Raw genomic sequence first — 27,780 nt, 5'->3', positions numbered from 1 at the left:
GTAATTAAATTTAGCTATTTGTCTTGTTGTCTATATGTATATATTATTAAATTTCGATTTGATTCTATTTTTATGATTTTTTCAACTTATACAACTGAGAACTGAACCAAATTTTTGGTTTTCTCTGTCACTGAACTGAAAAACTCAAATTTTTTTTAATTTAAAAAAAAAAAATGAACCAAACCAGCCGGTCCAATCTGATTCGTTGGTTGGGACCACTTTTTGAACATCTCTATTGTATCTAGGGCGGATCACAAATAGTAATTGACTAAAATATATAATAAATTATAAGGGGAAAAAAAGCTAAAAATAACAAAAATTAGTATCTTCCTTTGATACCCTGGAGTTAACGTAAATCCAATCTGAAATTACATTTATAAAGCAGTATGAAAAGAAAAGGAAAGTAGAAAAATGTCAATAAAGTTGATTCAAACAAAGTGGACTTGCATTTCTCTTTACTAAAAGAAATTCATTTTTCTTAGAAAAAAAATAATATTTTCCTTTTAGTAAAGAACTTGCTGGTTGGCAACCAAAAACCTACAATACAATGAAGTCCTTTAAAGCATCTTTAATGGAGGTTTTCCTTATTTCCCCAAAAACCCAACTGCATAGTTTTAGGCTTCACGTGCACATCCAAGTCACGTGCGAGGCCCCCCCATGAGAAAAGACAACGCCTTGATCAGTAGTGTAATTAAACAAAGGTATCACACAATGTCTTTTTTCATATTTTATATAATTATTATTTATTCACGACTGGGTTGCCTTTTGAAATTATGTGTGAGAGTGGAAATCATTGCACGACAAAGATATCCAAACCCCCTCTCTAATATTCCAAACTTTTAAAACACTTTAACTGCATTATAACCCTTTTTTTTTTTCTTTTATCCTTCTTTTTAGATAAAACTCTGCGTTTTCAAACAGCTGTATTCTCTTTTTTTCTTTTTTTTTTTCAGAGTTGAAAAATTTTATGTCATGAAATTAAATGCCCCCATCCCTATGGAAAAAAAGGGGGAAAAATAGAGACACAGAGTTATACATTGGCCTGCCATGGTCAAACTTTTCAATTTCTAATTCTTTTTTTTTTAATACTAGTAATGGAGTTTCTGCAGAAAACAGACAAAAGTAAAACCATAAAAGAGAGTGGCATTTCGGCAAAGTGGGTTGGTTTATCTAACAGTCAATCATCACTCTATCTGGTTCGAACCAACAACTCATAAAAAACCCTCCATTGAAACACAGTGGCGAGAGATATTCAAAACCCTAGGGTTTTGCGAATTCATTCCTCTCATACTTTAATTAGCAAAAACCTAAGTTTTCTAATGGGCCGGGTTTGGGTTTGGGTTTGGGTTTGCTCTTCAAATATTTACAAATCTCAAAAAATATATATTTAATTTTAAAATTTTGGGGTATAAGAGAATATTAGATTAGGATGAATGTTGGGGAATCATTGTTTAATTAGCCTTTCCATTGAAAGGAGAGAAAGAGAGAGTTTGATTAGTAAAAATACGGCCAACATGAATCAAATGATATGATAGCTTTCTTTCTGATAAAATCATATAAAATCAAATTTTGGGCCCTGACAAAAATTATTTATTTAAGTATCATAATTAATTAGTGACTACTATAATTATTAACTATCTGGGGACGAAGAAACAAACTGTCCTTTTTCTTTTTCTTTCTTCTCCTTCGTGTCAGCATACACACCCTATTCATTTAATACTCACTGTCTTTCTCATCTCTCTTCATACAAATATTTTGAAGAAAAATATAAAAATATAAAAATATAATTTGCCCTTATTTCTGTGTAGAACTGAAATGAAATGAAAGAGGAAAAAAAAACTTTCCATTTAAGAACCTCTTTTTCGTACTGATCGCTATCCCACATTAATGCTTCCGCAAATATTCAAGGTCAAAGCAATTTGAATATTTGAATAAAGAAAAAAAAATAAGAAGAAGAAAAGTGATGTTAATTTGAAAGAGCAGATTCGAGGGTTATATACATAGAAACTTACAGTGCTATCACAAACAACAATATACGCACGCACACATTTTTCTAATTCAATTATGATGAATAATGCAGCACTGGAAAAGGATCCCACTCTGGGATTTGTAACAAAAATTCTCAAAAAAAAAAAAAAAAAAAAGAAAAGAAAAAGGAAAATTGGAACTAACAAGTGGAAGGAGGCATGAGATTGAGGCCTAGATCGTCATTTTCCAAAACCAATCGAGCTTTGTTGTTGTTGTTCTCTTTGCCAATGTTGTTACTCCCATACTCTGGATGTAACCGTTTCTTCGATTGAATCGCCACTCCAAAAAGCTTCGTTTTCGTCGGTTGTTCTTCTAGAATCGTCACGAAGCTCTTCGTTCCACTGTTATTGTTAATAATAATATTATTATTATTATTATGATTATTATTATTATTAGTCGGAGTAGTTCCGGTCACCAAATGGATCTGACTTTGTTGATGGTAGTGGTGGTGGTGGTGGTTTGGTGGCCGTTGTTGCACTACCGGAAACCTGTCCGAAAGTAAGGACGTGGTTGAATATTGATATGAATTACTGGGAGCAACAGGCTTCACGTGGTTTTGAACGAAATAAATGATGTCGTTGTAGAGTTTTTTCATATGGGCTAATTCCGACATCAGCATATTGTTACTGCGGCGGAGACGTTCGTTGTCCTCCGACAAAGCCGTGACGGAGTTGTTGTTGTTGTTATGGGGAGCAGGAGAAGAGAGCGACGGTGAGTCACACCAATTGTTTTGGTCGTCGGAATCGGAAGGGGAGATACTAACTCGGCCGGGAAAATGGTAAAATCCGGGATTGTTGATACCAAGTGGAGAATGAGATTGATGGTGTTGGTTAACGGTAACTTGTGGTTGAGCGGTTTTGCGTCTATGGATCTCACACAGCAAATGCTTCTCCCCCTTTCTAAAGAACTCATTGGCAAATTCCCATCTGTCGGGTACAATTTTTCTAAAACCCTAAAGAAAAAAGAAATGGAAAGTCAAGTCAAGTCAAGTAGATAAACGTAAAGAAAAAGAAAAGAATATGATGAAAGATAGTTACATAAGTGTTGAGCTGGCGGACGAAGCTAGAGAAATTGTTGTGTTTGAAATAGTTAGGGAGGAGATCTCTGGCGAATTCAGGAGGACGCCAAACGACGAAGGTAGTGTCATCTTCACCCCATGAGACAATATGGTCAGTGGAAGGATCATCAACAAGTTGGTAAGTTTTAGTGAGAAATGGAGCTGGGATTGCTTTGTGGGAGTCTAAGGACAACAAAACGCCTTCACAATTATCAAGCATCAGAGCCATTTGAGTTTGTGTTTGTGTTTGTGTGTTGAGAAGAGATGAGATGAGTGAATAAAAGAGAAGAAAAAGGGAATGCGGAAAGGTAATGTGTCGTGTGGTGTGCAGTTAGTTTTTTTTATTTTTTATTATTTTATATTAAGAAATTTTGGGTGGTGGGTTTTGTGGGATAGAGAGAGAGAATATGTGTCTGTGAAACAAGAGTGTTTCAAGACAAACCCGTGACATATAATTTTTTTTTTTTCTTTTTTAATCTCTCTACTGACATTCATCCCCTTTCCGCACCCACTTAAAAATCACCACAAGAGGTGATATATGCTGCAGTCAAACCCTCTTTCACTTTCTTTTACCATTCAATTTTCTTTTTTCATTTTTTTTTTTTTTTTTTTTTTACTGTGCGTCAATTTCAACTATTTACAAAAATAAGAAACGGAATGTAAGAGAGAAAAGAGAAAAGAAAAGGAGAGGATATTGATTATTAAGAAGACACAAACACACAAACATACAGTTTTGTTTTTACGTAGACTAATAGTTTTGGGTTATGCAGTATAATAAATGCTGACAACTAAGCAAAATTAAAAGAGTGTCTTTTCCTGAAACAGAGATACATAAATGAAATAAATAAGAAAGATAGAAGGAAGGAAAGGGGTATTTAGGTAAATAAAAATGAAAGAAAAGAAGTGGTAAAAAGTGATGATGTTTTCCCGAGGAAGTTTGAGAAGAGATGTTTGTAAGTTAGCTTTTGTTGTTTAATATATAAGAGCACCAAAGTGCGTTGAAATTCGAATCCCCATCATTTTCTACTACTAATACTGATACTACACTACACTACACATGAAAATAATAATAATAATAATGAAACAATGTTTCTGTTTTGTAGTGGCAGAGAAAGAAGATAGATATTATAAGGTAAAGCATACATCGAACTACGTGATGGGACTTAAAGCCTGCCTTCTTCCTCACGACATTTCTTCCATTTCCTTCTCTTTCTAATTTTTCTATTTCTATTTCTAATTTCTATATCCTTCCTTCCTTCTTCTTCTTCTTCTTAATATTCCAAACTTCAATACTCACTCACATCATTTTATGCTCTTTTTCCCCCCTTTTCTCTCTCTCTCTCTCTCTAACATCACTACATTACAATTTCAAAACTTACTGCCTTTACCCTTTCAGCCTCTCCCTTTGGCTCTATTCAAATCCCTTCACCTATTTTCTTTTCTTTTCTTTCCTTTTTTTATGACGTGTCCAGGTGATTGAATTATTGCCTTCAAAAGTTTCCATAAATAAAAACTCTTTTCTTTTCTTTTCTTTTTTTTTTTCTTTTGTTTTTTTACAGCTTTCCTTTTCTTTGTAGTCATCCAAGAAATAAGAATCTCTCCCCCTCTCTCCATTATAATTAACAATCATCTCTCTTTTTCTCTTTATACTTTGGTGTTTCCATGTTTTTATTTTCTCTCTTTTTGGTGGAAAAAAAGGCAATAAAGTTTTGAATTTTGTAGCGGATGATATGATGACGGATTGAATTTCGAAAAGGGGAGAATGTATTTTAGCAAACACAACAAAATGGGGGAAATATTTCTTTCTTTTTTTTTTTTTTTTTTGGAAGGAGGACGGGTCGCCTATATCTATTAATACAGGTGTCATCATTTCAACAATATTGTGTGGAAACTTTTTGCAATGAGTGGATTTAAGACAAATATTTGTATGCATAGGTTGAGGGATCCCATATGTAAAAAGTTTTTACTTTCTTATCAAATGTAACTATCGGTATCACTATATAAATTTAAATTTGTATTTACTTTTTACCCGAAGATGTATCAATTTAAATTTTAAAGTATAAATAAGTATTGCAATTTATATTAATAAAGTTTTAATGAAACGATATGAAATTAAAGAAACTTCAAAGAAATAAGTGATTCAATAACTTGATTTTCGTTTTGTTGGGAGATTTGTTCAATGAAAGATCTTGTATATAAGACAAGCTTAATTTTATGCTAGATGTAATTTTGTAACTATAAATCTAGCATGATTGTGATCAATTATTAAAAGGTTATTATAGAAACAGAAAATAATAAATAACATGTGTAAACTAGTGATAATTGTGATGAAAGTAAAACAATATATATCTATGTTAAACTAATGATTAAGAATTTTCTAAAAAAAATTAATGATTAATTGTGACATCAAAAAAAGAAACCAGCAAATATACTGATTACCATCACTTAATTTATTGGGTAATCTACAACCATTTTTTGTCCTTAAATAACATTAGAAATATGGAGTTAGAACCTACGATTTATTAGAGCAAGTAAAAATGCCTTTAACTACTGATTTTTTTAAATACTTGTAATTTATTATTAAAATTACATGTTTAAAAATAAAGTTACTCTCATTCATTTTTTTTTTTCAAAATAATAATAATAATAAAAGAAACAGTATTTGTAGGGTCCAAAGCAAGCACTCTATAGAATGGCTAAGAAAATGATGAGTAATTATTTGTAAATAGATATGCAGCTGATTATTTCTATGATGCATGCCCACTTCCATTTCTCATTATTGGGAAAACCACAAACACAAAACAGAATCATCAGTCCCTTGTAAAACAATATCTCACTTTCTTTTATATCTTTTTAAAAATTATTTGTCTGAAATTCTATCCGGATAATTTTTAAAAATAGAAAAATAAAAGAAATTATTTACATAAAATAGTAAAATTTAATCTTCTTTAATAGAGGTTGATAAAAGTCTATTAATGTCTATCAATAATAGAAATTTATAGAAGTCTATCATTGATATTATTTTATAGAAGTTTATCAATGTTTATTAGTGTTTTTTTTTTCATTTCTATAAATAGCTTGACATTTTTTCTATTTATAAAAATTTTTCTTCTATCCACCGTTCAGCTTTAACTTTCAAAACTAAATTTACCTATGTGAAAAGAATATATACCACATTAGTAAAGATTTGAGTACCTTTGTGAAGTGGATTATTAATTCATATACAATTTGAGAGAATAAATTAAAAATATAACATGGATATGAGGGACAAAATCCATGTTAGGTTAGAAGTTTTTAACTGAGAGGTTATATTTTGTAAAATATATTTTTATTAATTAAGGAAGTAATGTACTATTTTTTATTTTGTTTTAATTGTAAAACATTCTCCATTAACTATTATAAAAGCAGCTGTAATTGGTTTAAATGTTCAAGAAAAAAGATTGAACTTCATTAATTATCACATCGTTTTTTGCGCCTTTTTTTTTATCATCATTCTTATTCTTTTCTTTTATTGATGAAACCATAAGATGTCTATATTCAATATTAAAACATAAATATGTAATTATTGATTATGCATACTGTTTTTTATTCGTCCAAAAATAGAAAGAAAAAAAACCATAAACTAAATTTAAAAATATCTAAAGATTATATTTCCTTTTAGTTCTTGAATAGTACACCTCTTTCTTCTTTTAAAAAAAATACCTATTTTTCTTTTTCTTTTTCTCCTTTTTAACTGCGGCACACCATTTATTTGTTTTGTTTTTATGTTTAAAAGTTTCAATAATTCTATTCCATAAGAAAAGTCGAAGGATATAAATTAATATTTATCCAAATAAATAACCGTATGCAGGACATTGACTGATTAAAAAATCCATCCCATTATTATTATTATCTTCTTTTTTATTTATTTTTTTAAGTTTCACTCCATAAGTGATTGAAAAAAAAAAACTTTATTAAAACTGGGTAACGTAACCACAAAATAATCGAACATTTAGAATATCGATTTCATAAAATAGTACTTTTTTATGTTAAATATTGTTTTACTTGTGCTTAATTAAAAATAATAATAAATCACAAATTTATTCAAAAATTTAAGTTAATGAATAAAGGTAAATTGAATATTATATTAATACTCCAACATAAAAATATTGAACATAATGTATCAAAAAAGAAAGAAAAGTCCATCCACTTAATTTTTCTACTACTCGATGCACCAAATCTAAGTTATTTTGTATTTGTGATGTTACTACTTAATGTTTCTACCTTTTCTCTAACTTACCTCTATATTTATCTTTTTATCAAAAAAAAAAAAAAAAAAAAAAGTCTCTCCTCATGTTTCTTACAAAAAGGAATATTTCTTGTTGATTTATAAAGCTGTATATAGATATAGTTGCAGAAGGAAGAATGACAATATTTGGTAATAAAATAAAGAAATGAATTCGAATATTGATTGATAGATTTTATTTTTCTTCTCTCAAGTGAGATCTGAAGTGTTCTATAACTAATAATATTATACCATGCACATTTTTCCATATGCAAGACCAATTAGATAGCATTAGGTAGATATTAAACAATACAAAAATGTTTTGATTATTTAAAATTATTAATGGACAGAAAAAAAAAACAAATATGGAAAAATGTGAAAGAAAAAAATGGAAGTGGAGAAAGTGAAGGTAGGTAAGAGCTAGAGTTGTTAATGTGTAGGTTTGAGGACATAAATATAGAAAGGGGGCAAGAAAGTGATTTGAAGAGTTCAATTCCCGATAATCAATGAAAATAGGTATATACTTTTTCTTGCTCTAGAAAGAGGAAGAACAAAGAAGAAGAAAGGAGTTTCTGTTGTTGTGATATCCAACATTATATACTGCCTTTGCCTTTGGTTTTGTGGTTTGGGTTCAGGCATCTTGTTGTGGTTTTAATGTTTGAAATTTCTATCTTTTCAACATTGTATTTTGTCCACATTTTCATCTTTTCTCTTACACTCTGTTTCTGCAGACTCATCTTTCTGAGGTTTGTGCACAGCGGCTGACACGGAAAAAACCAAGTCCTCCTCTTCCTAACAAGTAACAACAACGGCAACAATAATACTTATTCAAAAGCTGGTAAAAAAACCAAACAAAAACAATTTTCTTTGGTTTTTTGTTTTGTTTTGGGTCTTTTTTATTTTCAGTCATTTGATGCGTGGGGTGCAGTAAGAGTATGGGGGTATTCTCGTGAATCTTGTTTTGTTGGTTTGCTTTTTATATATTAACTATGTTTATCCCCACCACCCTATTCCCCTATTCCCCTATGCATCTTAACTTGTCTCTTTTTGGGAATATTTGCTCTTTTCTTCACTCATCACTCACCCTCTTCAAACTATATACTCAAATTCATTCTATATTACTTCAATTTCATTATCCTTCCAATCTTTAAATCCCGTTTCAATTGCTTCTATTTCACTATAGGTACCATATCAAAATTGGACATGAGTTCAAATAAGTCTAGGATCTACTAATCATTGAGTCAAATTTAATCCTTAACCTATTCAAAATTAAGAAAAATCTACATCCTATTATAGTTTTTCTAATTCTAAGACGAAAATATTAATCCTACATCATTCTTTTAGAAATACATCATTATAACTTCATTCTTTTTTTTGTTGTGACACATGAAAGTGAGATGAGATTTTTTCGTCTAAATTTTCTTAATAAAAAATTTTATATTGTATTACTAAAAAGTTTGATGTGCCATTTTTGTTCTACTTATATAATTTGAACATGTACGAGCATGTCATTTTAGAGATAAGAAATAGATTTTGTTTATTCATACTTAGTGGTCGGATTTAGCTAATGGACAAGTTCAATTTTATGTGCCCAATGGCACTTTAAGATTGGTATGTGTCGTAGATGCGTATAAATATGTTCAACAATTAATTTAATAATGATATTTTTTTTCTTTTTTTTTTTTGTATGAAATAATTAATTATGAATTAAATTGGAACTTTTTAAAATTTAAAAGACAACTTGGAAACATACTTTAAAAGCCTTATTTTATAACCCTTTTTTGTTTTCATTTTATGTTTTTGAAAATTAAGTTTAGCCGATAAGAGTTTAATAATTAATATCTATTTGTACAAAAGATTAAGAAGTTCATAGTTCAAATCTCCATTTCCAATTTATACTAAAAAAAATAAAATTAAGTTTATGATCACAGTGCCTTTTTTAACTTTATTGTCTATTTTTAAGCATATATTCAAAACCAAACCACATTTAAAAAAATATATAAAATAAAATAAACTTTTTTTTTAATACTTGATGTTGTTTTTTAAATTTTACTTAAAATTAGGGTGTGTTTTTAAGAAAGGTAAAAACCTTACCCAAAAAAATATATGTGAAAATAAGAATAATTTTAAACTACATAAAACTAAAAAAAAAAATAAAAAAATAAGGAAAACTATTTACACAAAATAGTAAAAATTGATCATCTTCCTCCTTCTCCATTTTCCCCCTTCGTCGTCTTCTTCGCCATTTCTTCTTCTTCTTCTTGAAAATAAGAATAATTTTAAACTACATAAAACTAAAAAAAAAAATTAAAAATAAAAAAATAAGGAAAACTATTTACACAAAATAGTAAAAATTGATCATCTTCCTCCTTCTCCATCTTCCCCCTTCTTCTTCTTCTTCTTCTTCATCATCATCATCATCATCACCACTCATACCCAACTGTTGATCCACCGCCATTTGGATCTACATCACAAATCTCGTCGTACATCGCCATCGGTGAGTTGATTTTTCTCTCTCTACCCGATTCACTCTCTCTTCTTCTCACTCTTAGATCCATGCAACCCAATCCTTGTCGTCGTTATCTTGTCGCTGCTAGCACTAGAGTTCGTCGGATGTTTGGTCGTTAGGGGTAAGATTTTGGACGTTTTGGGTTATTTTTGTTTGGTTTTTGAACACCCATTAAGTTTTGGTGTTAAAAATGACTTATCCATGAAGTTAGATGCTATATTTGAGTTTTGTTGCTTTTAGATAGTTGTGATAAACATTGTTATCAATGTCTAATGTCTATCGCAGATAGATGTTGATAGAAATCTATCAGCGTTTGTCAGTGATAGAAACTGATACAAGTCTATCATTGAAAGATGCTGGTAGAAGTCTATCTGTATTCATCAGTAATAGAAATTGATATAAGTATCATTGATGGAGGCTGATAGAAGTCTATCAGTGTCAATCAACGATAGAAACTGAGAGAAGTTTTATCATTGATAGAAATTGATACAAGTCTATCACCGATAGACGATGATAGAAGTTTATTAGTATCTATCAGTGATAAAAAGCTTATAGAAGACCATTATTGATAAAGGCTGATAGAAGTTTATCAGTATCAATCAATGATAGAAATTGATATAAGTCTATCATTGATATGATAGTGATAGAAATTGATAGAAGTCTATCACTGATAGCTGATAGAAGCCTATCAATGTCTATCAATGTTTTTTTCACTACTTCTATAAATAATTTGATATTTTTTCTATCTATGAAAATTTTTCAAAAAAAAAAAAATTAAATGATTATCAAACTCACCTTTACTTTTTTGTACATAAAACCATGAATAAAATTGTCATAAATGAAGTTAAAAGTATTCTAGAGACACTTTCAAATTTTTTCGGTTGGGTTTAATTTTTATTTGGTCCATACGTTTTAAAATTTTACATTTTTAGTCCTTAAGTTTTGAATTTGATTTTAATTTAGTCCACCCGTTTTAAAATGCTGCAATTTTACCTTTGATATTTGAGTTTTGTTTTAACTTGGTCCCTATTTTCAAGATTCATACTTTTAATCTTGATCCTTCATTAAATGCTCATTTTTTCATCTTTAGTGGCAATACATATAAATTAATTTAAAAGAATTATAATTAATTAAGTTTCACTATTTTGTATCACTATTAAAATTATTTTCAACATTTCACTTAATAATTATTTTAAATTAATTAATAAACATTAACACCAAATATTGAAGTGAGTATTTAGTAAAAAAGATTGAGGTTAAAATTTTAAATTTTGAAAGAGCAAATTGAAACAAAATCTAAATCTTAAGAGTAAAATTCTAACAATTTGAAACAAAATGATTAAACTGAAATCAAATTTAAAACTTGACGATTAAAAGTGTAACCTATTGAAATCTATAAACCAATTAAAACTAGAACTAAAATTTATGGACGGATATTTTTCCCTTTCTTATATGTAGTTAAATACCTTTGAAAAACTTTGAAATATATTTAATGGACCAAATCTCCCACTTTCTAATGTTGTGCTGCCCTAAAAATATCTAGGATCTTCAATAGCACATTTTTTATATCAATCATAAAAGTTTTTTCAAAAAAAAAAAAAAAAAAAAAAAAAAAACTTTGAAGTTTCTTTTCACAAAATGAAAAGAAGATTCTCATTCACGAAAAATATGATACAACTTTTAAAATGGTAAAAAAGTACTTTTAGACAACCAAAAGTACTTTACTGATCTTTTGTGGTATTTGGTAACAATATGGTTCAAAGTAATTAAATATATATAGTATGTTATGGCTGGAAATATCTAATTAATTCTTCAAACATAAATATAGTATTTTATGATATTATTTGAGTAGAAATATAGTATTTTATGAGCGGAAATATCTAATTAATGCTTCAAACATAAATGTTTAACTTAAAAATAATATTATTATCACTCATCTAAATATGACAATCATGAAACATAAACTCTTGATCAAGAAATCAAATAGTAGAATTCTACACTCACATATATAAATGATAAAAATATTAAAATTATTTTTAAATATATGATAAATATTGATAGACATCCATCAGTATCTATCGACTAATAGGCATCGATAAGTATCAGTAATAAATACAGATAGATGATATCTATCACGGATAAATAGTGATATTTTATTATATTTATAAATAAATTTATTTATTTTTGTATAGTTGAAAATTGTTTACGCAAATAAATATAAATATTATTATAATGAAAATAATGAGTAAAAAAAAAAAACTTTCCGAACCTACTCTAGAAAGTGTTCTAGGATTCTTCTGTCGACAATGCAATAATGATGAAATCGCATTTTTGTTTTTATTCACAATTATCAAATATTTGAACTCTATCATCGTATCAATATTTACAAATATGATGGAGAAAAGAGTTTAGAGAGAAGTTAGGAAGAAAAAAAAAAGTTTCGGTTTAGAGTGAGAGGAATGGAGTACATGAAAAAAGAAACGTGAGACATTAAAAAATGTAAATTATTATTATTATTATTTAATTTAAGAAAGATAATGCAAACTTAAGCATATTTTAATTGGTAAGACATATATCTTGTTTCATCAAAAGGTTGGAGGTAATTGATTTGATAAGTGACGTTTGATTCTAATTTGAAAAAAACTTTATTAATTTGTTTTAAAAAATCACTTACCAATTAAAGAACATATTTTCAAAAACTAAAAATGAAAGAGACATTAATCAATTATTAACTCCTTTGTGTGTATAAAATCTTTTAGCTCTTCGTTTTTTTTTTTTTTAAAAGATTATAATACTTTCACCCGTGTTTTCAACTTTTTTTTTGTTGAAATAACAAGCATCAAAGGATATAAAAAGAATTACAAACAATTTTTGTCAGATTAGAAATTTAAATAAGAAATTCTATAAACCAAACATTCGAGAGTCTGTCTAACTTTGCTCCTCTCACTCGAATTTTCGATTTTACTATCTACTCTTAAAAAATGTTTCAAATATATGTTAGAATTTTGAAAACTAAAAAAAATGTTTTTGAAAACTTATATGTACTCTTTATTTAAAAAATTCCAATCATTCAATTTTAAAGAAAAATAAAAAGAACATAAAAATAAAATTAGACAGGGGCAAATTTATAATATAAATATGCATTTGAAACCAACCAAACGCACCATCAACCAATCCTTATGGAAGACCTCTCATAAGACTAAGATTTGTTGTTGGAAAATAATTCACGATATTTTTCTGACTAAAACTAATATGGATAAGAGAGGTGTTCTAACTAATTGTTCATTTTTTTTCTTTTTAAAAATTATGTGGAAACTACTGTCCATCTTATGTGGCAATGTCAGGTAGTCAAAGAGATATGATTTTGGTTCATTTCTATTAATATTAACCCTCTTTGTGATGGCAGAGGCTCGTGGAGCTATAAAGATTAATTATATTGGCTTTTTTATCATGTCTCCGTCATGGATTGAAATAAAGTTGTGATCATTGTCTGGAAAATTTGGAAGACAAGGAATAAGATGATGTGTTATATGCAGCTGGTTGATGTTGAGTTCACTAGTGAATTAACTGGCCGACGTATACAAGAGAGGCAGATTGGTGAGGTGGGTTTAGATGGAAAGGCATGACAAAGACCCGATCATCTACTTCCACTGATTCCTTTGGGTGGCAGCCACCCGCGGTGGCGTTTTAGAAACTAAACATTGATGCTGCTTAGAATCCTGAATCTAAAGTGGGAGGTCTTGGGTGGATACTTCGGGACCATTTATGTCGTGTCCATCTTTGGTCGACGGAATTTTTCGCCTAATTCTAGACCAAATAATTTATCGTTTCTACCAAATATGCAGTAGTGGTAGCACAGGTCAAATACAGAAAATCGAAGAATTTTTTAATTAAATTATTTACAATCCGAAGTCATCGAGGGAGGTTTTGAGATTGATATGTTCAATTGCATGAAAAATAAATTGCAAAAAAGTAATAAAGATCAAATTCAGTAATATTAAATGGTCCAGCTTAGGTTTTCGACTTATTTTTTCAATTGCAACTTGATTATAGGTTCATCAAATTAATTTCCATATTGTCTAAACTTAGCCAATTCACCTAGAAAAACTAGGTGAGAGTCCAATTAATCTAATTGGTCAATTTAATTAGATGAAAGCAACATAATTAATTTGGACTAATCGCATTATGAATTCGGATCTCGAAGTTTTCGCTAAGATGAATATCAACTAGGAATTTCCTAATTAAATTAATATCCATCATGATTCTCCCTAGATTGATTAGAGCATTATTCACTATTAGATGCAATAGTTTATAAGCTAATCTAACCCTTTGCCACTTTTAATCAAATCACAGTTATATGCCACTTATTGTAATTTGAACCCTAGCTAATTATCCATACAACCTCAAAGCAAAAATATAATCATAATTATTCAACAACAGCAAAAGAATCCAAAGAACAATATATGGAATTATAGAAAGATCTAAGCATCACAAATTACAATATAAGGAAAATTTATTCACGCCTAAGCTAGAATGAGTACCTTAATCCATAATCGACATTAAAATCGACGAGGTAAAGTTTGGTACATCAAAGATGAAGAGATAGAGGAAAATCAGATAGAAAACATAAGAAATTCGATTGGAATTGGAATCGAATAAACCTAGGTGGTTGGAGATTTATTTATAATTATCGGAATGGTGGCACAACGCTACGTTAACGGACATGCACGCAGATGAAACTTCGGAGCATTGTGGCGTTTTGAGGTAGTGTTGCGACGTGTGCGCTTTTCAAGAAAATTGGGCATTCTACCTTGCTGAGCATGGCGCCATAGAGTGCCAAAACGTCATGCACGCAGGGACAAAACGATAATTTTAAGCACTCTCATTCCCAATTGATGTAATTAAGCTTCGTTTCACACCATTTTAACTTGTTTCGTCATTAACACCTGACTCTACTTCTTAGGTGTCCAAAACCTATAAAATCATCAAATAAACACGTAAAATCTAGGAACAACTTTGAATTAAGCGAAGCATGATAACACATTTTGGGTGTTATCAATCTTGCTGGTACAAAGTTCATCCTTAGTTGCAGTAAAGTTAGAACCCTTGAAGCGATGATGATTTATCTTGATTTGAAGAATATGGGCCAAATCTTTTGTAGTATGAGTGAATTTCAGTAAGAGTCACCTTATTTAAATCTATATAGTTTTAAGTAATTATAAATGAAATTTCTTTAACAGTTGATGTAGGTTAAATGTGACTGAAGTGGGAATGTCATCTTTTCAATAAAGAAAATTTTCCTTCTTAATCTCTCTGGATATGTTACATTAGTAAATAATAATTTAGATGGAAAAAGAATGTAAATTAAATTATCCTTGTGATAAATGTCCATAAATTATTCATGTGGGTGGAAATGTGGAATTCATTTTGGTGCATGTTAGAAGAGAAGAAATGGAATAGTATAGTGAATTAAAAAACGGAAGAAGGGGAATAGGAGTGTAAGTGGTAATAAAATAAAAGAGGGATGGCAATTAGAAGAGAAAGATAGGGAAGGAAGGGAAGGGGTGGGTCCAAGAATCAAGCATAGGAAGATGATGAAGATCATATGATGGGTAAGTAAGAGAAAGCAGTATGATTGTTGTTTGAATAATATTAGACAAAACTCCTCCTTCAACAAGAAACAATTACCCGGCCCCACTCAACTATATTCATAAATATTTTCTCTTTTTCCTCTATCTTTTTTATTTTTAAATATCGCTTTGTTTTGAAAATCGTCAGCAACTGAGACAGATCCTACCGAGCCCACCACCCATGACTGCCAAAACAAAACAAAAAACCACACATTTATTTATTTATTTATTTATTTATTTATTTCTCTCTCTCCCTCGTATGTTCAATGTTGAAGAGCCAAAGACCAAGAAGATTCTATTCTAATCTATAAAACGCAGTGAAAGTGAAACAACGTCTACCCACCACCCACCTCTCTCTCACATGACCACCGCCGTTACAATATTATTATTATTATTATTATAAAAACTTTAAAAGAATTAAATTATAAAAAAAAAAAAAGTGTTACTACTTACTACTCTACTTATTAGTTATTATTATATATGTTAGAATTTCTAGGAGAGACAGCCTATAGCACAGAGAGAATACGGATAAAAATGTAAAGTTGTGTAATATTTTAATTTTCAATTAAAATATATAATTGGCATTCCACACCCCTACCAATTGCCACTTAATTTATTTTTATTACCCCAAAAAGAATCTAAATCCCCCCCGCTATAAACACAACCTCCTACATCTATAACCTTCTTTCTTCTCTCCCTTTTCTTTTTCATATTTTCCTATTTTGTCTCATCTTATACTCCTAAATTAAAATTAAAAGCCTTCCCTACTCATGTTTCACTAAACACAAACTCCCTTTCCTTCCTCCACCTTCTTCTCTTCACTTCCATCTCTACATCTAACATTCTATATATTTTCTTAAAAACAAAGTCACTTTTATTAAACTCTTTTTATAAAAATGGTTTTAAACATACTTTAAAAATGGTTCGAAGATTATTTTGAGTGATTGTCAAACATTTCAATGTTCAAAATGACTTATTTTTTAAATGATACACTTGAAAAGTTAAATCAAACACACCATTAATTCTAGGGTGATTCCGTCTTTTCTCCTCCATTTTAACAACCTACCATTTTTATCTTTACTCTATTCTCTCTCTCCTTTTCATCTAATAAGTGATTTCAACTAAGCTTTAATACATTTCATAATTCAAACTTTTTATCTTGTTCAGGGTTGCCCAAGATAAGACCCATAACTTAAGGGTCGACCCAAGCCCAAAGGGTACAAAGAAAAGAGCATAGAGGAGCACAAATCCCAAAAGAGAAATATCAGTGCCTTAAGATTTAGATCGATCAGCTAGTAAGAAAATATATAATAATCGATCTATAAAGGAAAGACCCGACCTTACTTCTCTTAGTGCTTAGCTAAGTTCTTTACTCCTTATACTAACTTAGACATCAAAGTGTCGTGGGTTCAACAACATATTAGTTTGAGAATCTTTTACACAGGTCAGCTCGAACAACTTTGAGATCAGACAAGAGGGACGCAGGCTGAAGGTAAGGCCACTAGGCACCGATAAAGTAACCTAGGGCAAACGAGATCTGAGCGCCATAACATAACTCATTTCCTTATAAATACAATATAATATTTTGAGAAAAATAGTACGTAATAATATATAATCTAAAATTTTCTCTATCATACTACAAAAAACACACCTTTTTCGACGCTCAAAATCATCGGTATATGGTAGAAAATGCATTGGGAGATCCTCTCCCAACGACGTACCGATGGTCGGGAGAAATCCGTCGGGAGAAGAACTTCTAATAGTTCAAAAAGACCGTCGAGAGTTGTTCAGCAAGTCCTAACACCTAGTATACGTCGTCGGGAGTTCCCCTAACTCCTGACGACCCCTTCCTCATGTCAGGAGTTTCCCTAATTCTCGACGGTCCCTTCTTGCGTCGGGAGTTCCTCTAAGTCCCAACGTCTTACCAGCCGTCGAGAATTCAATTTCAACTGTTCCTCTAAGTCCCTTCTTGCGGATTTACAGATCATGGGCTCCAACGATCCGAGTTAACGAATGGAGATTAATTTGGTCTAATGAGTTTAGCCAATTAATCTCGGATCATTGGAGCCCATGATCTATCGGTTTGTGAGGTCCCCCTACTAACTCGTAAGTGACTAGCTCTAGAATAGCGTGATAAATTAATTTGAAACGTTCAAATTAGAATTAAGAGAATTAATAATTATATGAGATATAATTATGTTTAATTTTAGAATTAAACGGAAAAGTAGAATTTATATATTTAAATATGATTTAAATGTATAAAGATGGATATGTGTTAAAATTAATTTAATATTTGATATTAAATTAATTAAGTTTTATTTAATAATTAATTTATGAAATTAATTAAATTTTTATTTTTAAAATCAAAATAGATTTATAAAATCAAATTTTGATTTTTAGATAAAATTGGAAAAATTGGAAACAAAAACACAAAATGGAAAAATGGATTTTTCCATTATCCATCACTTAAATAGCTCACACATGAAGCATTGACATTGTCTTGTCTTCTCCAAGCATGAACTGCAGTTTATACAACTCTTCTATTTGCATGTTGGTCTGCAATATAATGAAGATATTGGAGTGAAAATTGGGCATGCAATCTATAGAGTTTTTGAGAGAAAAACTGGTTTAAAGAAAATGTTCTTCAACAAGGTGACAGCAGTGAGCTTTTCTACTTCATCTCTTGATTCAAGCTTGTTTTGAGTCCCACAACTCAATCTAGAGCATCAAGAGAATAGAGGGGAAGATCTTGAGGTAGTCTACAACAAGATATGGAGAAGATAGCAACTGGAGATGAAGCTTTGAAGATGTTTTACAAGAGGTATGTCTTGAAACTCACTTTTTTTGCAAAAACATGCTTTATATTTTGCCAAAATGAGTGAATTCGAATGCTTAGATGATCCTTGTGCTTCCGTTGTTGTTGATACAATCCTACAAAAACTATATATTAATGATATTAATATATAACTAATTATGGATATGATCTATAATTAAATTGGAGGGCAATACTTGAATAAAATTCAAATTAATTAATTCAAGTGAATTATATTCACAAGGAATTAATTAATAGAGAGAGAACATATATATGGGATGAATATGATAATTAAATGTATACAGTAAATTGGGTTTAATGTATAAATAGTTATTTAATTGTTGTGCAAATTAAAATTAAATAAGTGTTATTTAGTTGTGCAAATTAAATAAGTGTTATTTAATTGGGCCAATTTATTAAATAATTGTTATTTAATTAAATGGGCTAATTAATTAAATAAATATTATTTAATTAATTATAGAAAAGGAAAATATATTGGGAAAGGAGCTTGATCCTTCTCTATATAAAGATCTCCCCATGGCCCTTTGGGAATGCACTGAATACACAATTCTTATTATAGAGAAACTCTAACAATATACAATTCCCTTGTTATTGTGCAGGATTTTCTCTGAGCCTCTCTACTCTCTAAAACCTTATTCTCCTATCTCTCTTCCAATATTTGGATACCACATATCTCTCTATTGGAATCCCAGAGAATAACGATAATTCTCGTGGTAGTGTTCGAGATCGCTCAAGGAGTTGTTTGTGATCAAGACCGTTTGGAGATCCGTTCGTTGGAACCTTGAAGAGTATTGTTTGTGGAACTTAGGGAATCTACAAAGGTAAGAACTGCTCTAATCTTTTCCTCACTAATTTTCATGTTTATATATTTTGTTTTGTATAATGATTTTGTTGATGTAAAATCGATTTGCGGGATGCAAGGCATTCTAACAAAACGCTTCTGCTGTGGGATCTAATCCCTTCATATGCATGTTGCTTTCACCCTTCCAGATCTGACTTTGTCATCCTTTCTCAAGTAAATTGAAGTAAATTAGCTCAATGCATTTGAGGAGCTTGAGCTTTGAGACAAGCTTCGTGAGCATGTCAGCCGCATTCTCAAAGATATGTACTTTCAACACCTCAATTTCACCCTTTTCAATTCTGTCTCTTACAAAAGGATACTTGATGTCTATATGTTTAGTATTTCAGTGGTACTGCGGGTTTTTGGAAAGATGGATAACACTTTGGTTGTCAGAGTAGATTTCAACTACTGTTTATAATATACCAAAGGCTGCTATCAAGCTCTTTAAGCACAATCCTTCCTTGATTGCTTCTACTAGTGTCATATACTCTGACTCTGTAGTAGATATTGTTGTGATTGACTGTAAAATAGCTTTTTAGCTTAGCAAATTAGGGCCATATAAGAATATATAGCCAGATATCCTTTTGTTTGAATCCCTTACAAAGTCAGAGTCAAAATAACCATACAATTTGCGTTCTATCTCTTATGTGCTTTTGTAGGTTAGCTTTACATTCTTAGACCAAATTAGACACCTGAGTATCCATTTAGTAGCTTCCCAATGTCTTTTGTCGGGGTTAAACATGTATCTACTCACTAAACTAGCACAATGAAGAGGTATGACCTTGTTGAGATCATCAAGTACATTAAACTGCCAACTGCTTTACTGTATAGTATTGTTTGCATCTGTTTTAGGTGTTCAATGTCTTTTTCTATAGGTAAATTAGCTAAAGACAACTTAAAATGACGTACTATAGGGATAGTAACTGGTTTGGCATTAGATAGTTCGAATCTTTTGACTATTTTGTAAAGTGGCTAGCTTGACTGATATTTAGAATAGAGAAAATTTCGTCTCTTATGATTTCAATCCCTAGGATCTTTATTGACTGACCCATATCCTTCATATCAAATTCTCTCTTTAGGAGATCTTTAACATGAATTAAATATTCTTTAGAACTCCCTGCTAGTAATATGTCATTAACATAGAGAAGTAGATATATTTTATTTTGGGTTTTATGTCCTAAAACTTGTGGTTTGTAAACAATAAACTTATTTTGTTAATCAATATAGATATTATTGAAATTTTATTCAATAAATTTGTTATTTAATGAACGAATTGCTCATTTCATTTCAGAAATGACCTAAATCTAATAAACTAAAATTCATAGCTATTACATGAGTACTTGAACTTTATATGGAGATATAAGAGTATATCAAGTTTGAGTAGATAGCCAAAATGGTCTATAATATATAGATAAGGCTGGGTACTTTATTCTGGGGACACTATCGGATATGATCCACTTTGTAGATGTTACAATTGTTGTAAAGTGCTACAAACGATGTGATCCTAATTCGTTCATGTGGAAACGTGCGAGTGGAGGCGTCTTATGAAAAGAGTTTGTATAAGACCGAACAAAGAAATAAGTCACTCTTACTTTTTAACGATGTTTACTATTTAAGACTAACTACTTCAAAGCGATGACCTAGGTAACTTGACCTTAATTCTGAGTTAACTATGAACTCTTGTTTATTCGGGATTATCCTTAGATTTGCATGTGTGAGAGTTGGCTCAATAACGTCGCTCAATAAGCCTCCCATTTCAGGGATAAGACCATATAGATAGCTGGGGACATAGGATGCAAGACAAAATTCACTCCTACCCGCTTTTAGGGATAGTAGAGAGGTTGTTCCCTTAAGTGCTAATTTCGGGTCTTGAATAAGGGACTACACCCTCTCATTGGCCCGAGAGGGACTCAGTTTGGTGATTGGATCACGAACCAATTGTTCATTAGAGGATCAATGGACCTTAAGGAACAAGATGTAATCTCGGGAGTAAAACAACTTTTGACCCAACCGTTATTACGAACAACCTATGAAGGGTTGACTTGCTAATTATGGTTATATCGAGTGGACAAATATATATCTATAGTGAGGGGAATGCAACTACTAGACTTTAGTGGAGTGACCCAGTAGTTAACAAATTTTGATTAATTAGGTTAAAGAGTTTAACCGGTTAATCTTGGATCGTTAGATCCCATGATCCATAGGTCCATTAGGATTACTAGCTCATAAACGGACTAAACCATTGAATAGAGTAATGAGACAATTTGAAGTGTTCAAATTCGAATTAAGGGAATTAGTAACTATATACAATATAATTACACGTTTAATTATCAAATTAAACGGAATTGGATAATTGGATAATATTTAAATTTGATTTAAATATTAATTACATGAATAGAGATTCATGTTTGTGGAACTAGTGTATTAATAATTTAATATTGGATATTAAATTATTTTAATTAATTAAATAAATAAATTTTATTTAAAAATTAATTGTTTGAATTAATTTTATTTTGAAATTTGAATGGTATGAATATTCAAATAATAAAATAATAAAATCGATTTTTGTTTTAATTTAAATTTTGGAAATTTAAATTTAAATTTGAAAATTTTATTCTTAATTAAAATTGATTTTAAGATCAAATTATCAACTTAGTGGATTTATTCCACATTAGACATTTAATTCCCACTTAATCTACAAGTTAGTGGTGTTAATCTTGGTTGCATTCTGGATGCATGCTTGAGTTAAATAAAAACTCAACTGATTTGAGTTGGTTTCAAAGTTTTGCATGGCTAATTTTGCAGAAATAGGGTTAAAGAAGAGTTCTTCAACTAAAAACTGAAAACCAGTCTTACCAGTCTTTTTCTCTCCAAAATTCCCTTAAATTCCTACTCATTTTGGAATCCACCTTCCAATATAAGGTCCTAGAGAATTGTAAGGAAGATCAAATGGTGGTCTACAACTTGTTGGAGAGAAATTTCAAGTTGATTCGAAGATTGACTTATTCTTCAAAGGTATATCTTTAAAAACCTATTTTAGTTATGAACATGCTTGCTTAATTGCTAAACTTGAGGGGATTAGAGTGTTTATTGATTCTATTTGCTTCCGCTAGTTACATGCTAACTCCAACACTTTATTCTTGTAGGAAATTGAATTAACATAGGTACATGTATCATAGGTACTCCTTTGGAACCCAATACTCTCTATGTAGTCATTAAACCTTCTGTACCAGTATCTAAGGGATTGTTTAGGTACATAGATAAACTTACTTAGAAGACAATATAACTCTTCTTTCCCTTTTACCTCAAAGTCCTTAAGTTACACCATGTTTATCATCTCATCTAGATGTCCATGTAAGAAGGCAGTTTTGACATCTAGTTGGTATAGTTTTAGGTTATTATGAGCAACCAATGTCAATAAGAGTCTGATAAAGGTCTGCTTTATAACTGGCAAAAAAATCTCTATATGATCAATACCTTCCCTTTGTATAAATCCCTTAGCTGCCAGTCTAGTCTTGTCTATGAATGAACTCTTTTGACAAAGAATCTTTGAGCAAAAATGGATCGTCCAAATCCCATTTCGATTGAACATATACATTTACAGTCAACAAGAATAGATTATGCATAAAACTAAATTACAACATGTTTTTAATAAATGAACAAAAGGTTTAGAGATTGTACCTTTGAAGAACCGTTCTTCAAGTTAATCCCCAGATCAAATTCGTTCATGAACGTGTCGATCAAGTCACGAACTTTCCTCAAACAGTAGCAAACAACAATGAGAACTCGAACCAACAAAGACACTACCACTTAGTGACCTTGATATTCTCGGTGTGAGAATCTAGGAGTGGTGGGTTCTGGCTAATTTGGGTTAGAGGGAAGTTTGAAGTTGGAGGAGGAAGACGATCGAGGAAGAGAACAAAGCTGTCGTGTAGACGATCAAGTCTATCGCATAGACTATATTACTCGATCGTTTAGTCTCTCAAGGAATCGTGTAGAAGACTTTTTTTTTTCTTTTACTCGATCGTGAAAGCTTGTCTTACTTGGCATAATCAAAACCAATTTTCATTTATCCCACTTTTGCCATAAAACCAAATAACTCCCCACTAAGGGTGGTTAGAGAGAAAAATGGAGAATTATCAAATAATTAATAAATTATAAATTAATATGGTAACCAACTTATCATATTATATTTATAACCTATAGTTTTAATATTGCATCATATACAATATATAAACTATAATTTTTTTTCTCTATTTTATGGCATTTAATATAAATTATATTTATATTAAATTTAATAACTATAAATCTAATTCATAGAAAATATATTTGAATCATATTCAAATATTAGTTCCTCCAATCAAACAATAATGTATCAAATACATTATATCAATTATACCATATATAATTTAATTAATTTAATTATATCATATATAATCAAATTTTCCTTATTAATTTGAACATTTCAAATTAAGCCAAAAACTGATTTTCAACTTAAATTCATTGAGCTACCAAGGGGACCTTATAGATTTATAGCTTGAAGCTCCAATGGTACATGAATAACTGATTACACTTTTTAATCACATTACCCACCATCCGTTAATTGTTGGGCACTACACTAAAGACTGACAGCTGCACTTTTCGCACTACAGATATATTTCTGTGTCCATTGGATATAACCAATCAACTGGTACAATGAATCTTCACAAATCGCTCGTAAGTACAGCTGGGCCAAATTACCGTTTTCCCCGTAGTTACATGTAACTCCTTAAGTACCATTGATCCCTCTAATGAACAATAGATCGTAGTTCCACTATGACTAAACCCCTCTTAGATTAGGAGAGGGTGTGACGTCACATTGTTCAAGACCCGGAATCAACCCTTAAGGGAGCAATTTATCTACTTACCCCTGCTTTGGGGAATGAGTGAATTTCATCTTGTGTAGTTGAGTTCCCAGCCCCCAATCAGATGAATCCACAAAATGTTTGTCTTGTTGAGTCGGTGATCTTGCCACTCTCACCTATGCAAATCAAAGGACCACCCTTATAGGAAGGAGTTCACAACTCAGAACTAAGGTTATGTTACCTATGGTCATCCTAGTGAAATGAAAGTCTCAATTATGAACGACATTATATAACGAGACTAAACATTTTGTGGTCCAGTCTTATACAAACTCCTTTGTATAGAATATCCCCGCTCGCATGTCTAATACATGAATGATCATGATCAAATCATTTGTAGTAGGATCAAATCATTTGTAGCACTTTACAACATTTGTAATACCTACAAAGCAGGTCATACTCATAGTGTCACCAGGATAAGGTACCCAACTTTCTCCATATACTATAGATCATTTAGGTTATCATTTAAACACAATCCACCTGTATGTCTCTACATACATGTTTAAGTTACAACGATAACCATGGATGTTAGTTTATTGGTTTGTGGTTAATGCAACTAAAATATCATATATTTCATAGACAGAAGTGAATAAAATATCATACATTATTAATCATAAAAATGTTTGTTGATACAAATGTTTACAAACTATAGGACCTTACGAGATTTAGAGCATCAACCCCAACAGTCTACACTTTTGATCAATAGTAATACTCTTCTTTAGATTGTAGATTTATTTCGATGCTATTGCCTTGCATCATTTAGGAAGAGAAGCTAGGATCCAAGTATTATTCACACTTAGTGATTGCATTTCCTCACTCATAGCTTCAATCCAACTTCTAGCCAATGCAACTTATTGCCTCATCAAAAGTAATTGGCTCTTGGTCACTTGGGACCACAGTAGTATTCAAAACTAGGTTCATATAGTTGGTCTTGGTATACCTAGCTGTAGGAATAATCACTTTATTTTTATTTATTTTTTTATTTTTTTTATCTATCCCTAACTAACGAGTATTGACTCAAATCAGGTTGGACTTCAATATTTTCAACTTGCTCACTATAGTTACCTCTTCTTCTTCTTAATCACTTAGAGGATTGTCTTCCGTGGATGAATTTTTAGGATTCTCCACCTCAATTCTAGTGGTAGGATTCTTAGGGATTTCAACAGTCAACTTTCCCTTTGCATAAACATTTCATTCTCTCTGAAAGTAATATTTCTGCTTTACAAACTTTTTCTCAATAAAATTCCACATTTTGGAACCTTTTATACCATCTGTGAGCCCCACAAACATGCACTTAACAACCCTAGACTTGAGTTTCCCTTGGTTTTGATGTATGTATCCAACACATCCAAATGCCCTTAGATTTTCTAGGTTATGTGGGTGCTTGGACCACTTCTCCTCAAGGGTTAGGAAGTCTAGGGATGTGTGTGGGTACCTATTTAAAGTGTAAACTATATAGGCAACAACTTCAGAAAACTAAGAATGACATTAGACAATAGGCATCTGACTCTTTCCATGACTGTTTCTGTTCAGCCTCTCTGCCACCCTATTCTGTTGAGGTGTAAACCTATCTGTCTTCTGTCTAGTAATCCCATTCTCTCTACACAATTTGTTGAACTCCTCACTACAAAATTCCAACCCATTATCTATCCTTAATTATTTAATTTCCTTATTATTTTTCTTCTCTATCATGAGTTTCCATTCTTTGAATTTATCAAATACTTGATCTTTAGATTTGAGAAAGAAAAACCAACTTTTCTTTGAGAAATCATTAATAAAGGAAAGTAAGTACCTTGAGCCACTTAGGCTTAGAGTTGGGGTTGGTCCCCAAAGGTCAGAGTGCATGTAGTCCAGGATAGATTTGGTTGAATGCTGTGCTTTAGTAAATTTGTATCTTGTAGCCTTGCCCAATACATAATACTCACAAAATCTAAGCTGATCACAAACCTTTTAAGTAGAATGCCCCGTTTAAATAGAGCTTTCAGCCCATTTGTATTGATGTGAGATAGCCTTTTAAGCCAAATGTCAGCCTTTGTTAATTCATGAGAAGTCACTGTATAGGCCCCTGTCATCATTTCAACTCCTTTAACCACAAACAGGTCATTAACCTTCTCTCCGACTAGGACCAACTTAGAGTCTTTAACAACTTCAAAAGTTCCTCTTTTTCCTCTGTATTCACACCCAACTGCATCTAGCATTCCCAAATAGATCAAATTTCTCTTGATAAGTGTCATATGTCTGACATTTCTTAGGAATTTCATAGTCTCATCTTTCAATTTCAATTACACTGATCCAATCCCTTCAATTTTGCAATCTTAGTTGTTGCCCATGTAGACTAATTCTCCATCAATCTCCTTGTAGTTGTTGAACAAGGTCTCATGATAGGTGCATCTAAAGTCCAAGACCCATTCTTGTTTTCTAAGGAGGTTTACATGATTGACATTGTCTTGTGTTGAAGCTAGTGCATCAGAGTAAACATAGGATCCTTCTACAACTAAAGCTTCAGGCTGTTTGCCTTTAGGGTCCTTCTCTTTTTCTTGATTTTTTCTCTCAAGAATGAAAGAATCCTTGATCAGGTAGTCTTTCTTCTTGCAATACTTATACTTAATCTTCTATTTAGGCTTGTTCTCATCCATGTGTTGCTGTTTTCCTCTTTTAGAGTGATTAGGCTTAAGATTCCCTTTCACAAACAACCCTTCATCACTTGGTTGTTCCTTTTTCATAGATTGTAGCTCAAGTTTCCTTGTTCTTAAGGCTATGATGATGGCATCTGTGGTTATGGAATCCCTTCCATACTTCAAATCATTCTTTACTTCTTTGTAGGAATCAGGTAGAGAATTAAGAAGTACATAAGATTTAATGTCATCATCCAATTTCTCTCCAAGATTCTTGAATTCAAAGATTTTTTTGTATTCATCAAGATTGTCAATCAAAGATCTTGATGAGTCCATCTTGGATGTGAAGAACTTAGATCCTTAGTAGCAAATAGGTCTTCCAATTTGGTCCAAATCTTGTAGGTTGTCTCTTAATCTAGAACTTGCCTCAAAACATTGCCACTGAGATTTACGACTAATGTACCATGAACTGCAAGCTCCTAATCTTCTATTTCTTGTGCTGTGACTATGTAAGGGAGTATAGATGGATCTAAAAGAGCCTTGTGAGTCTTCTCTTGGCCGAGGATGGCTCTGATTTTGTCTTTCCATAAGTTAAAATCATCCTTTCCATCTAATTTTTCAATTTCAAACCTTACTACTGCCATGAAAAATCTGAATTTGAATCTTAATTCTCCAAGAACTGCTTTTTGATAGTCTTGATGCTCTGAGACCACTTTGTTGGCCTTTAATTTTATTTGCAGGCATAGATCGTGAAGGAGAATTTTGATCCAAAACAATCGGAATTTCGATAGGTAAAATACTTGGAGGATAGGCAACCACAAAGAGGTGTTTTTCATTATACACGTGTAGGATGATTCCTTCATAACTTTGCAGATTAGGTTGAATCAGATAGCAAAAATCATTTAGGTAAAAACTTTTTCTTTTTCTAATTCGATTTGCTCTGCCTTTCTCTTTAAAACTCTACACTATGTTTCAACGTTTTGCAAGATGGAATTGAAGATCTTGACATGCATTTTATGAAGAAGAAAGAGCAGAAAAAAAGGAGAACATAGATGTACGTGGTTTGACAAATGGTGCCTATGTCCACGGAAAGGGAGAAGTT

The 27,780-nt window shown here is 31.1% G+C and overlaps 1 protein-coding gene across 1 annotated transcript; it reads right to left on the bottom strand.

Moving 5' to 3' along the window:
• Positions 1–1,966: 1,966 nt before the first annotated feature.
• On the bottom strand, positions 1,967–3,514 carry LOC120085360 (heat stress transcription factor B-4-like). Its single transcript, XM_039041304.1, has 2 exons — positions 3,066–3,514; positions 1,967–2,980 (listed from the first exon to the last, which is right to left on the bottom strand). The coding sequence occupies exons 1-2, from the start codon at positions 3,312–3,314 to the stop codon at positions 2,168–2,170; spliced, it is 1,062 nt and encodes a 353-aa protein (XP_038897232.1). The 5' UTR covers positions 3,315–3,514; the 3' UTR covers positions 1,967–2,167.
• Positions 3,515–27,780: the final 24,266 nt, after the last annotated feature.

This window comes from Benincasa hispida, chromosome 9, assembly GCF_009727055.1.
Source record: "Benincasa hispida cultivar B227 chromosome 9, ASM972705v1, whole genome shotgun sequence".
Classification (NCBI taxonomy): domain Eukaryota; kingdom Viridiplantae; phylum Streptophyta; class Magnoliopsida; order Cucurbitales; family Cucurbitaceae; genus Benincasa; species Benincasa hispida.
The sequence above is the reverse complement of the archived record's forward strand: the minus strand, read 5'-3'. Positions and strand labels throughout refer to the sequence as shown.